Genomic DNA, 12,567 nt, shown 5'->3' with positions numbered 1-12,567 from the left:
ACTCCAGCATTAATGGGCATGGTTTCCGAGCATACTCCGTCAACAGTGACCATGATTCTACGCCCATTAAGAAAACTGGTTATCCAATTGCATAATCCCTCGGGGAGACAGTATGATGGTAACTTCGCTAAAAGAGCTTTATGCCAGACCCGATCAAAGGCTTTCGCGATACCCAGGCTGACTGCCATAGCTTCCCCCTTGCTCTCAATGGCGGTTGCCCAGCGGTGTGTTAGGTACACTAGAAGGTCACCAGCGCTGCGACCACGACGAAAAACGTATTGTCGATCGCTTATTAGCTGGCAACCTTCCAGGTAACCAAGGAGCTGATTGTTAATAACCCGCTCCATCACCTTAGACAGCAAGGTGGTAATCGCAACTGGCCGGTAGTTGGATGGATCTGTACGGTCACCCTTTTTGGGGATAGGGTGCACAATACTACTACTGCTACTTTCCACGAAGACGGTACTATATCAGTGGTGTAAGAAAGTGAGAATAAACGCGTTAGAACCGAAGTCAATTCAGGAGCACACGTCTTAAGTACGAGGGCCGAAATACCATCAGGACCACTAGAATTCTTGACGTCGAGGGAATGCAGAAATCCAGAATTTCATATCATGATTAGAAATTTTATTCGGTACCGTTTGTATTCACATAATTACTTGCTTTTAAATTCTACGCTTCTTTGTCATTATTTTACGTGTTGATTAAAAAAAAACAGTAATCGTATGTATATTCATAGACCATCACGCAAAAATATTTAGTAAATTATTGATTTTATTGGTTGATTAGTTTAATAGGTAGTAAATTATGAAAGCGACTTTTAAATTTATTATGACATATACTTACCTATGAGGCTAGCTATAGGCTATGAGCACACTCATAAAGTTTTTCGTATTTAAAAAATTGAGAATTGAGAGAAAAAAATAACAAGCATATTTCAATAATATTTATTTCATTTCATTGAATAATGTATTCACAAAATTGTTAATCTTTCACGATTTATATTATTCATACGTATGTATTATGTGGTCGTGAGAGTGAAAATGTCGAGCTCGAAACACAGTAACTTCAAAAATTGCCTCAATGGGCTCTAAATTAATACATAAATATGAATATTTACAAAACTGACAAAACAGTCAACGAAGTTGAAGAAGTACATTTAAAATTAAACGACGCACCATATATCTAATATTATGAAAGATATGCGTTATGTTGAAAATTTTTATTATATCACAATTTAGTTTGTTTAATTTCATATATATATATATATTAAAGATATGAATTACTTTGTACATATATCTTAATGAAATATAGATAAATGTAACATGTATTTATGTAAATGTATTGAAAAATAAAATTATTGAGTAAACTTTTTCAACTACTTCCTTTCCTTGGTCTTGTTCTGTTTCAACTTAGAATATGTAAAAACTTTATGAACATCTATTGGTTGTAATATTTTTGATATGCTAACTTTTTTCCTTTTATGCTCTTTTGTATCATATGTAATGAACACATAAGGAAAAACAAAACAAAAAAAATATCAGTACGTATCTACTTAACGTATTTATTCGCACTTTAAAAATAACTACGAACTTAGAAATATTTGTATAATCAATGAATTTAAGAAATTTCTTAAGGACGTCAAGGAACCATAGTTGTGTAATTTAGAAAATGGTTACTTTTTCTTGATCACAGTAAGATTAATCACAAAATACAATATAAGAATGAAATATATTGAACTATTTTTAAAAATGTCAGAATTCTCACGTGCTCTTTAAAATGTTTTTTAAATGTGTACAATAATTTCAAGGACATTCGATTTGAGCGAGATTGTACGGAGTGCAAGGTCGAAGGCCTTCAGCGATGACGGAGAGACCTCTCGAGGGGGGGATAACGTCACGACCGCTCACCCGTAAGCGATGCACGCAACCGACAAACCCATGCAGTGAGTGCGTACCTGATAACCTTTTCATAAAAAGATATATTTTACCTATAACAACATTCTCAAGAATCTAAAAGCGTTCGTGTAAAATATAAATGTCGTTAAAGACAGCCAAATAACTTACTTCGTAACATTGGCAGGCGGCTTGCCGACGTGAATATACGGATCCACATCGAGTGAGTTCATACGTCCGTGCATCGAACCCCGGGCAGTCGACGATCCCAATTTAAGCATCGCATCTTTTTTATACCTTCTAGCAGATATTTTAGACTTCACATCGAGTTTTACTTTTCCAGAATGTAACTCTAAGGGGCCGCTCCCTGCGTCCCAACGCAGAACAGCTCTGTTGTCCACGAGCCCAAGCCATAAATAATCTCTCACACCTGAGGCACTTATTAAGGCGCCCCTTCCACACACGGCTGACACTTCTGCCCATATGTCGAATCGTTTAGCGGGCAAACGTGTCCTAGCCGTCATACGAGCCAACCCGTCAAATAATGGCGCCGTATAAATTTCGTTTTCAGGGCCCTCCATGTATTCTTCATAAATTGGATAATTTTCCTCAACCTCATTTGTAATATATTGCTCCTCAGACTCGCTTTCGATGTGAACATTTTTAGATAGGTTTTTATTACAACCGACGTTATCTTCACTTTCCCTCGAGGTAACGTTTGCAATATGTACTTTCTCTGCGGATAATTTACTTTTTAAGAGAGAGAGTTTTGTTTAGATATATAAACAATTTAAAAACAGGAACAGTGGTTACGGTAACTACTAATTTGTGCAACTACATTTTTCTAGCCGTCGTCAAACTAGCGGTATTCGAGAGGCGGTAAAATGTCAATGCAAGACATTTCGGGATCAGGACTGTCCGGTTTGCCACTATCGCTCGTGTCTACCGAGGCGTCCGTAAAGTGTATGGAGTTGGTTCGATAAGTGCGGTCAGATTTAGCTACAGGGTTCACTCGTGAAGGGCTCGAGCGCATATCCGCTGAACGGCTACCTCTCCGGACAGTGGGGGCTTCGTCGCCACAGGGACCGAACGCTTGAACAACGACGTCTGCCTGTGTCCTGCAAGCATGTGCCCGGAGGTGACAGTTAGACAGGTAGGTGCGGCCATCGCTCCCGCATACTGCAGGCTCCTCAGACGCCGCGCATTCCACAGCACCACACTCGCAAGTCGCGAGCCCGCTTCGGATCACACAGTAGGCCCCAAAATAGCATGTCATGTGCTCACAATCGGTAGCTGGAAGCTGGGTCGATTCCGCTGTTAATTAATTATAATTCATTACTATTTAAACTTTTTTTAAGACTCACAAAATTTGAAACGTGTTATACTCACGATCAAAACAACCGGTGGGCCCAAGGGTGTGTTCGTGATTAGAACACACGGTACACTTCTGTCCTTGTATGCCAGGCTTGCACACACAGCGACCCGTCATTTGTTCGCAATCTTCACGAACTGACCCGAATGCCGAGCAGCCGCATGCTATTTAAATAAATAAATATATATATATATATATATATATATATATATATATATATATATATATATATATATATTAACTTCAGCCTATCGCAGTCCACTGCTGGACATAGGCCTCCACAAGTTCGCGTCAAAAATGGCGTAAACTCATATGTTTTGCCCATAGTTACCACGCTGGGCAGACCGGTTGGTGAATGCAGGGCTGGCTTTGTCGCACCGATGATACTGATGCTCATCTTCGGCCTGTGTATTTCAAAGCCAGCAATTGGATGGCTATCCCGCCATTGGTCGGCTTTTTAAGTTCGAAGGTGGTAGTGAAACTGTGTTATCCCTCAATCGCCTCTTACGACACCCACGGAAAGAGAGGGGGGAGGGATATATATATTGTACAGATATCGCATCCTTTTCTTTATTTTTCTTTGTTTATTTTTTTTGAATTTTACCTGGATTTGTGTTAGTATATTTTTAACTCACGTATACAACCCGTATGTCCCGTTCCTATCCGGGGCAGGCCCCAGTAGCCTGGCTCGCAGCGGTCACACTTATGTCCGCCCACACCGGGCCGGCACCGACACTGGCCGGTCTCGTCGCACTGTTCCGAAACGGATCCGAGCCGGTGGCAGCCACACTGTGAAGGGCAGCCGGCCCCACCCGGACCCCGAGCCGGGGTGACACCGTCCCCGCAACAACCGTACCAGGATTCCTGACAATCTTTCTTCTCTTCGACTGATTTATCTATAATATAAATAAACTTTTATTTTTTTCAGAGGAAAATCAGAGGCACTAACGTACGGTTTTAATTTATATCATAACTACCTTTTCTACAACAACGTGCAGCCTTAGCGGTGTGATGGCAGTAGCTCCCAACTGGGCAGTCTTTTCGATGCGGACCGCCACCACAGTCCATTATACGACCTTCGGCATCCGTAAGAGGCTCGTCGTCTCCGCAAGGTCGAAACTAAGAAAACTCTTATTTGAAAAACAAATAAGGTTTCAAGCTTTAATTACTACAATGTAGTTGTATTTTTAAAGGTTCCTGTTTTATAAAAAAAAAATGTGATGACTGGTGTCTAAAACAGGTCACAATCAAAGAATGATTTGCTTTAATCCAGTTTAGAAGGTCCCAATTTTCTAAACACTTATTTACTATACTTACCTATATAAAAATTTACATAAGATTTTCAACTTTCTACGGTCACTATAAACGCTTTGGGAATCCAAAAGAGACTTACTGCGATTACGTCACAATCAAGACTAAAAGAAATACAAAATATATGTAATATACAACTGTGTGGTTACGGCAGTAAAGAATGTAGCCACTCCCTCTCTTCCCGTGGGTGTCGTAAGAGGCGACTAAGGGATAACACAGTTCCACTACCTGAAGGTCTATGTCCAGCAGTGGACTGAGATAGGCCGAAGTGAGTGTGAATCACATATGTCTCCAAAACTGCCATCTCAGAATTGATGGTATTCTTCAGGAAGTAGTATCTCCATTGCACTGCAGAGCCCGAGCGGGTGCAGAAACAGATATTTCTAAAGACGGCATGTCTCCAGGTACCTGGCGCCGGCAGTAGGCCTGGCGTAGAGGCGCAAGTCGGACACACAGACGGGCGCGGGTGCTATATACACAAGTCTACAAAAATGCTATCATGGACGTGTTAATATATTCTGGACGTAGTAAGCGTACCTCTAGTCCTCTGCAGAGTGCGAGCGGGCGCAGACGCAGGTCCTCCTGCCGGCGACACGCCTCCAGCTTCATGTGGCACAGGGCGGGGTAGAGGCGCAGGTCGGAGGCGCACACGGGCGCGGGCGGCGCGGCGCCGCAGTCGAACAGGCAGGCGCAGCGCGGCGCGCCGGCCGCGTCCACCGCGCACGTGGCCTCGTGCGCGCACGTGACGCGCGCGCACGCCGCCGCGCCGCCGGCGCCGCTCGAGCGAGCCGTCTCGTCGGACGCGCGGATCTCGTTGCCCGTCTCCAGCACCTTGCCCGAGTTACTCGTACCTACATTTACTGATTTATTTATTTATTTTACACTTTGAAAAACTTACAGCTAGTAAAACATATATAACATAAAATTGCGATGTATTGCTTGGATAAAATGTCTTTAAATTAGTCGATATTTAGTTTTTTTCTAGTTTTATGCATATTTTATACTAAATTCTTGAATAATTATGACTATTGTATAATAAATATCCTATCAGAATTCAAAAAAGTATATAAAAAAAATATGTGGTGTCATGGGACACCAGGTAGGAACGAAGTTCCTTCGGATAGTAAAGAAGCAACACAATATGAAAAAAAATGTTTAATTTTATATATATTTTCTAGTTCTTGATTTTTTTTTTTTTTTTTCTTGATCGGTTTTTAATTAAGTATATAAAAGTATTTAGGGAATTTAGTATTTTAGAAAATAACAAATACCGTAAAATGAAATAAATCAAAAAAAATAATAATAATAATAATTCAAACTATTAAGTGAAATAAAAAAACATGTCTTTATTTATTTTTGTCGACAGTATAAAATGACATAAATAATTTTAAAAAAGTTTACCAGTAATATTTTAGTTTTACAAACGTCATATTATACAGTCGTGTGAGTGATATCACGTCACTTCCGTTATATATTTTTCTTACGGTTTTAGTATCACTTTTTTTTCAATTCGGTCGCCCAGCCAAATGTCAAGACTGCCGTAAGGAACTTCGTTCCAATTAGACAATATACAGAATTTCGATCTAATTTAGATAGTGTAACTATTCCTTCATATTTTAATACAAAAATATCCTCTACCAATTTAATATTCAGATGTTTTAACTGACAATGAGTGATTTACTGTCCCATCAGTAATGTGAGTATTATATAAACCTAAATACTCGCCTTCAGTGAAGTTTCCATCATGCGAATCCGTGCATTCCCCATAGTAAGCGACTTGCGGAGCGGTTTCGCCGCGCATGCGCGCCTCGCACGCGGCCCGTTGGAGCGAACACTCGTCGGGGAAGGTGCGGTGCGTGTCCGCGCAGACGGGCTCGCGCGGCGCGTCCGTGCACGTCGCCGCGCACGAGCACTTACCGCGCGAACACCACATTCCGTTGGGACATTGGACGCCACCACACGACTCTGTTTCAGTTCGACAAAGTAACAGACATTAATTAATATAATTGTGTTTGCTCGCAAACGAAAAAAAACCGACTTCAAATACATCGATGAGTAATACAACGTAGATCGACGAAAAAATAGTCAAGTAACTACGCGTTATCAAAGATTACTCAAAAAGTGGTTATCAGATCTCGATAAAATTTATATGTGACCACATGATAAACATCAGCTTTCGACTAAATCAAAAATTATCAAAATCGGTACACCCAGTAAAAAGTTATTGCGGATTTTCGAGAGTTTCCCTCGATTTATCTGGGATCCCATCATCAGATCCTGGTTTCCTTATCGTGGTACCAAACAAGAGATATCCTCTTTCCAACAAAAAAAGAATTATCAAAATCGGTACATCTAATAGAAAGTTATGCGGTATAATACAACGTAGGTCGACGAAAAAAGCCTCAAGTAAAAACGCATTATTAGATATAACTCGAAAAGTAGTTGTTAAATCTCAAATAAATTTAAATGGGACAAACTGACACACACCACCTTTCGATTAAAACAAAATTTGTCGAAATCGGTCAAAAGTTCTGATGTAACATACATAAAAAAAAAATACAGTCGAATTGAGAACCTCCTCCTTTTTTGGAAGTCGGTTAAAAATACATCCAACCCACAGTTCCTTGACCATGCGTCTGCAACGCCATAGTCGTAATTGAATATCAGAAGTTTCAAAATGACAATCACGGACTTATAATGACAAAGTTTGCATTTGTGTAAATGAATCATATAAAATTCTTTGTTCATTGGCACATTTTTGAACTCACCACAAGAACCCATATGTTTTACGTGAAGTCGTTTTTTCTCCCGGCAAGCTACGTCACGTAGAGCACAGACACTACTGTAAGTTTGATTATCGTTTCCACAAACTTCTTCTGTTTCCTGAAATTTATTTAAATAATTACCAATAACATCAAACATTTAAACATTGATGAAAATCATACTTAATTCTCAAACGATTTTAATAAAAATAATAATTGGATATGTAACAAACAACAATATTATGAATATAATTAACTGTTTTCTTTGCTTACAGTTCCATCTTCACAGTGTTTTGGACAAACGCAACTTGCTTCTGTAACCCCGTCACTCTCACAAACCGCATAAAACTCACATTTCTTATTTTCGCATCCATCTGAAATATTACATGTATCAATTTAATAAAACAATTTACGTTGAAAACATGGTCTTAAATTTTTATTGACATTTCGGAAAGCATACATGTATATTTGTTAAGAAAATATGATAAGTGAAGCAAATTGCCCATTAACTCCCGAATCAATCATTACTGAAATTTATTTCGTATAAGACATAATGTTCAGTTATCAAATCATACAACGTATTTTGTACATTACTCACAATACGCTATCACTCGATAAAAGTTAATCTTCTTTTCAAATGTATTCACCAATAACTAACCAATTGTAATAAAGTTATACTTATGTAGCTATAATACCGAACATTCAGTACTCACTGCAGGGTCCGTCGTAAAGCACTTGCACGTGCCTTCTGTGTCGACAAGCCTCGAGCTGCAGCTTGCATCGGTTCCCATAGGAGATACCGTCTGAGCCGCAAACGGGCGCGAACTCGTTCGAACAGCGCGGACAGCGACACAAGCCTCGCCCGCCCGTGGACACGCACTCGCCCCCGTGTGGGCACACGCGACCCGCACACACTCCGTTTGATCCTGAGGGTTTGATAAAATTACTTAGCACTTATATATTTTGGTGATTCTAAATATATACGAGTAGTGATGTTTACATTCAACAGTTCCCTGATAACTGATACGATAACGAAAATATTTAAGTGATTACTATACATGGGGATTGATTATAATACAAATATATACTCATAGATTGAAAACTATTCCTTTTGATGGACCATTCTGAAACATACCTACATGAAAAATTTGGTGCACTATATACTGTCAGCAGTAATAACGTACATTACTTTGTGATATAGCGAAATGTTTTGTCTGTGTTACTTCTGAGTAATATGATATCTTTTAGCTTCAAAACATTTATCCAAACCGATTCAGTACTATTATAATGAATCAACTATAAACAAGTTTCCACGTTTTGATACATCATCATCATTACAGCCTATACAGTCCACTGCTGGACATAGACCTCCACAAGTTTACGCCAAAAATAACGTGAACTCATGTGTCTTGCCCATAGTCACCACGCTGGGTAGGCGGGTTGGTGAACGCAGTACTGGCTTTGTCGCACCGAAGACGCTGCTGCCCGTCTTCGGCCTGTGTATTTCAAAGCCAGCAGTTGGATGGTTATCCCGCCATCGGTCGGCTTTTTAAGTTCCAAGGTGGTAGCGGAACTGTGTTATCCCTTATTCGCCTCTTACGACACCCACGGGAAGAGAGGGGGTGGCTATATTCTTTAGTACCGTAGCCACACAGTACACATTACACAGTACACATTTTGATACATAGCTACTAGTAATTACATACAGATTACAAAAATAGATGCGTTACCGTAAACTTACCACAAGCACCAGCGTGCACAACCCTGAGCTCTCTCCCCAAAAGACACGCTACTCGCCCGAGCTCGCACTCACTGTCGTGTGTACGCGCGTCAGAGCCGCATACCGGTCGAAGTACGGGCTCGCAAGGTGGCGGACACGCGCACACCGCACCGCTGCCTTCAACGCGACACTCCGCGCCGTAACGACACTCTACTTCCGCGCACGGATTTACTCCTGAAAAGAAATTACAAACTAGCATTATTTGACATACCGTATAACCAATAAGTAACCCTCTGCTAAGCAAAGAGCCCTTTTCCCCTAAAGAAGACAAGTTTGAAGAGCGTATACAACACAGAACACCACTGCGGATAGGCGAGTACTTATTGTTCTCAAACCATGCAGATTTTTGTACGATGTTTTACCTTTACTGCTGAGCATGGCATGAGTTTTAAATTAAAAAAAAAATCAGCATTGTAATATTCACGAGTACTATGGTACCTGCTTGAATATAAACCTACAACCTATGTTTGCACTGACTTTAAAGAGATTTAACTTAATTAAAAACAAAAATTATTCATATAAGTTCTCAAAGAGAATATCTCAAAGAATTGAGGTTAAGGGTGGGCGTCAAATCGTCAATATATATAGCTATATTATTACATTACTGATTGTAAATTATATGAGGCCATTACTTTTGAGGCTTACCAGAACTACACTGTCCTTTGAAAATAAGTTTTAATTGTTTTCTTGCACGACACGACTCCCTGTGCATCTGACATTCATTAGAGTAAGTTTTCCCATCGGAAGCGCAAATAGGAGAGAACTCAAGAGGGCACGACTCTGCACAGCGGCACAGAGGCTGGCGATTATCGTCTAGTTGACAAACTTCTGGATCTGGGCAGGTGACACCTGCACAGGGATCTGGTGATGCAGAATATTAAATTAATTAGAAAGTTTTCAAGTAAATATATGCTTGTAATGGTAAAAAACTATTTACCACATTTTCCATAATACTTGAAAGTTATATTCGTGTGCGTCTCACAGGCAGCTCGGCGCATCTCACATATTCCTGGGTAGTCTCTCGCGTCGCTTGCGCAAAGTGGTAGAGAGCCTTCGTGGTCTCCATAACTGGGACAGGAGGTTGGGCATTCGCAATTGTAACTTTTTGCGTCTGCCGTGGGTCTACACTGCTCCCCAGGTCCGCACGTCACTCCTTTACACGGATCCGGCACGTCTGACACAATATGTACATCAATTAACTGCAACAACGAAATCTTTAATCTACTATAAAAAAATATTTTGAACTTTTTGTATCTTATTCTTATAGCATATGAGTTTTGCTTCAACATTTATTATATACTAGCTGCTGCCCGCGACATCGTCTGCGTGAACGCTATACAGCACCAAAAATACCTACGATTATATACCTTTTAAAATAACATTCATTTACCCGTTTCTTCTTTATATTTCATATCTACAGAAAAATCTCATAGATGGCGCTGCTTTAAAATTGCCTTGTCTACTTATATTCATTTAATTATGTTTATGGGTTTAGTTACTTATATTGCGTGATTTTTATAGTGTGCTAGCTAGCTTATATAGCATGGTTATTAACATAACAACAACATTCAAATATGCGTCGTTAGATTACACGTTGTTACAGAATGCGTTGAGGAAATAAAGGTTCACTGCTCGTTCCCGGTAGGTGATAGCGTGATAATATGTAGCCTATATGTTGACCCGACTTCTTAATAATATTCGTGCCAAATTTGAAGTAAATCCATGCGGTACTTTTTGATTTTATCCCGGACATACATACAGACAAACAGACAAAGAGACAAAAATTCTAAAAACTATATTTTTGGCTTCGGTATCGATTGTAAATCACACACCAAGTATTCTTTTAAAAAAATATTCAATGTACAATTTTGACTTTCCTACCATTTTATTATATGTATAGATTTTAAACAATGAACGCCGTGCATTATATTTTACTTACGTAACATATAATTAATAGCGCTATTTGATACCAAGAATAATTAATATCTCATGCTTCAGGAAGTGAACTAAAATTAATACTGTAACAAATACAAAGAAAGGACACATTCGATATATTTTTCAAGCACTTACCACTAGGAAATAGGTAACAAGCAAAGGCAGTCGTAACCAATAATGGTAGAGTAGTCGCAATAGTCATCATAGTAGCGTTGATTTAGCTCCTTCGAACACAGCACAACACAGCGCTCAATTAATATGACCATTCAAACGAATCTAAAAAGAATTAAAAATAAGTCAGTTAACTTTTGAAGTGCAGTCGTACAGGTAAAAAGTAAATCACATAAGACTTAATTATTTTTTACTGTATTAAGTTAATTTTATAAAACGTCTTTCTATAATAAAATTAAAAGACTTAATACCAAAAACATACTTACAAAATGAAAACTTAACCAAAATATTACCTAGTTAAAATATTTTATATTAACTTACCTAGTTCTTTCACATTAGTTACTTTAAGAACCAACTGAAATCAATAAACTACAAACACCGCGAACAGATTAATTTAATTACAATGCACTAATTGAAACTAAAATAAAAATGAAGAATAAAACTAAATTATTTATATTGACTAATCGTAAAAATAATTTTCAAAGTGCTTATCTGATTTGTAATTTGATTCATGCAGTCTACATTTTAAGTGATTCTGGCATGAAAACACTCAACCGAAGCCTTTGGGTGGCTGAATTAAGGACATGCGCAAAGATACCTGCGTTGTTCATTGAGAATCATTTAATCTATAAATAGACTCGACGATTTTGAATGGAGAATTTTTAAACAGTATTAATTTAAAGATTAATGTGCATTTTGTAGTTTAAATATCAAAGAGTCCATATGTTAACTGAAATAATCATTCCGTATTCATACTAATGGAATGATTGCGTTCCATTGTTATTTTTTTTTTTTGTCCGCAGTTTCACTATCACCCTTGTCAATTTGAAGAACAACACAATTGTTGAGAACTATCCAATATAAAAAGAATTTTTCAATTCAAACCAACAGTTACCGAGTTTAGCGCGCTCAATCTGAACTCTTCAGCTTCATAATCTTATATATAAAATTCTCGTACCACAAATGTTAGTTACCATACTCCTTCGAAACGGCTGGACCGATTTTTATGAAATTTTGTGTGCATATCGGGTAGGTCTGAGAATCGACCAACATCTGTTTTTCATACGCCTAAGCTATAAGGAAGCGGAGTTAAATTAGGGGGTTAATAACATATATGGCAAAACAATGGTCCTGGAGCCAGTGTTAGTTTACCTAATATCTTGAAGGAAAAATAATGTCAGCTGACCATAACATGGTGGATTATGTCAGCTGGCCGCTTGAACATGAAAAAAAAAATTTATTCAAAGATTTCCTCTCAACTACAACAACTACAACTTTTTGAAGACTGAGTCACCCTCGTAGGTAGGTGTATCCTACCATCCACCCTCTCCTACATCTCTC

General features: G+C 38.8%; 1 protein-coding gene across 1 annotated transcript; it reads right to left on the bottom strand.

The window, feature by feature from the left end:
• Positions 1 to 1,538: 1,538 nt before the first annotated feature.
• On the bottom strand, positions 1,539 to 11,257 carry LOC123653748 (agrin-like). Its single transcript, XM_045589737.1, has 15 exons — positions 11,191 to 11,257; positions 10,058 to 10,294; positions 9,766 to 9,981; positions 9,082 to 9,294; positions 8,054 to 8,266; positions 7,614 to 7,714; positions 7,347 to 7,461; positions 6,300 to 6,543; positions 5,116 to 5,422; positions 4,245 to 4,386; positions 3,903 to 4,163; positions 3,285 to 3,431; positions 2,946 to 3,209; positions 2,067 to 2,631; positions 1,539 to 1,965 (listed from the first exon to the last, which is right to left on the bottom strand). The coding sequence occupies exons 1-15, from the start codon at positions 11,255 to 11,257 to the stop codon at positions 1,806 to 1,808; spliced, it is 3,252 nt and encodes a 1,083-aa protein (XP_045445693.1). The 3' UTR covers positions 1,539 to 1,805.
• Positions 11,258 to 12,567: the final 1,310 nt, after the last annotated feature.

This window comes from Melitaea cinxia, chromosome 1 (assembly GCF_905220565.1).
Source record: "Melitaea cinxia chromosome 1, ilMelCinx1.1, whole genome shotgun sequence".
NCBI classification, from domain to species: domain Eukaryota; kingdom Metazoa; phylum Arthropoda; class Insecta; order Lepidoptera; family Nymphalidae; genus Melitaea; species Melitaea cinxia.
This window is presented reverse-complemented; position numbering and strand designations above follow the sequence as displayed.

What these genes read in the sequence shown, in the direction of transcription:
- LOC123653748 (XM_045589737.1), bottom strand. Translation starts at nt 11,257, where the DNA reads ATGACTATTGCGACTACTCTACCATTATTGGTTACGACTGCCTTTGCT. An exon ending in AACACTGTGAAGATGGAACT is followed by an intron (nt 7,462 to 7,613) that starts GTAAGCAAAGAA and finishes AATAAATTTCAG; the next exon opens with GAAACAGAAGAAGTTTGTGG. An exon ending in CCGCCTGCCAATGTTACGAA is followed by an intron (nt 1,966 to 2,066) that starts GTAAGTTATTTG and finishes TTTTATGAAAAG; the next exon opens with GTTATCAGGTACGCACTCAC.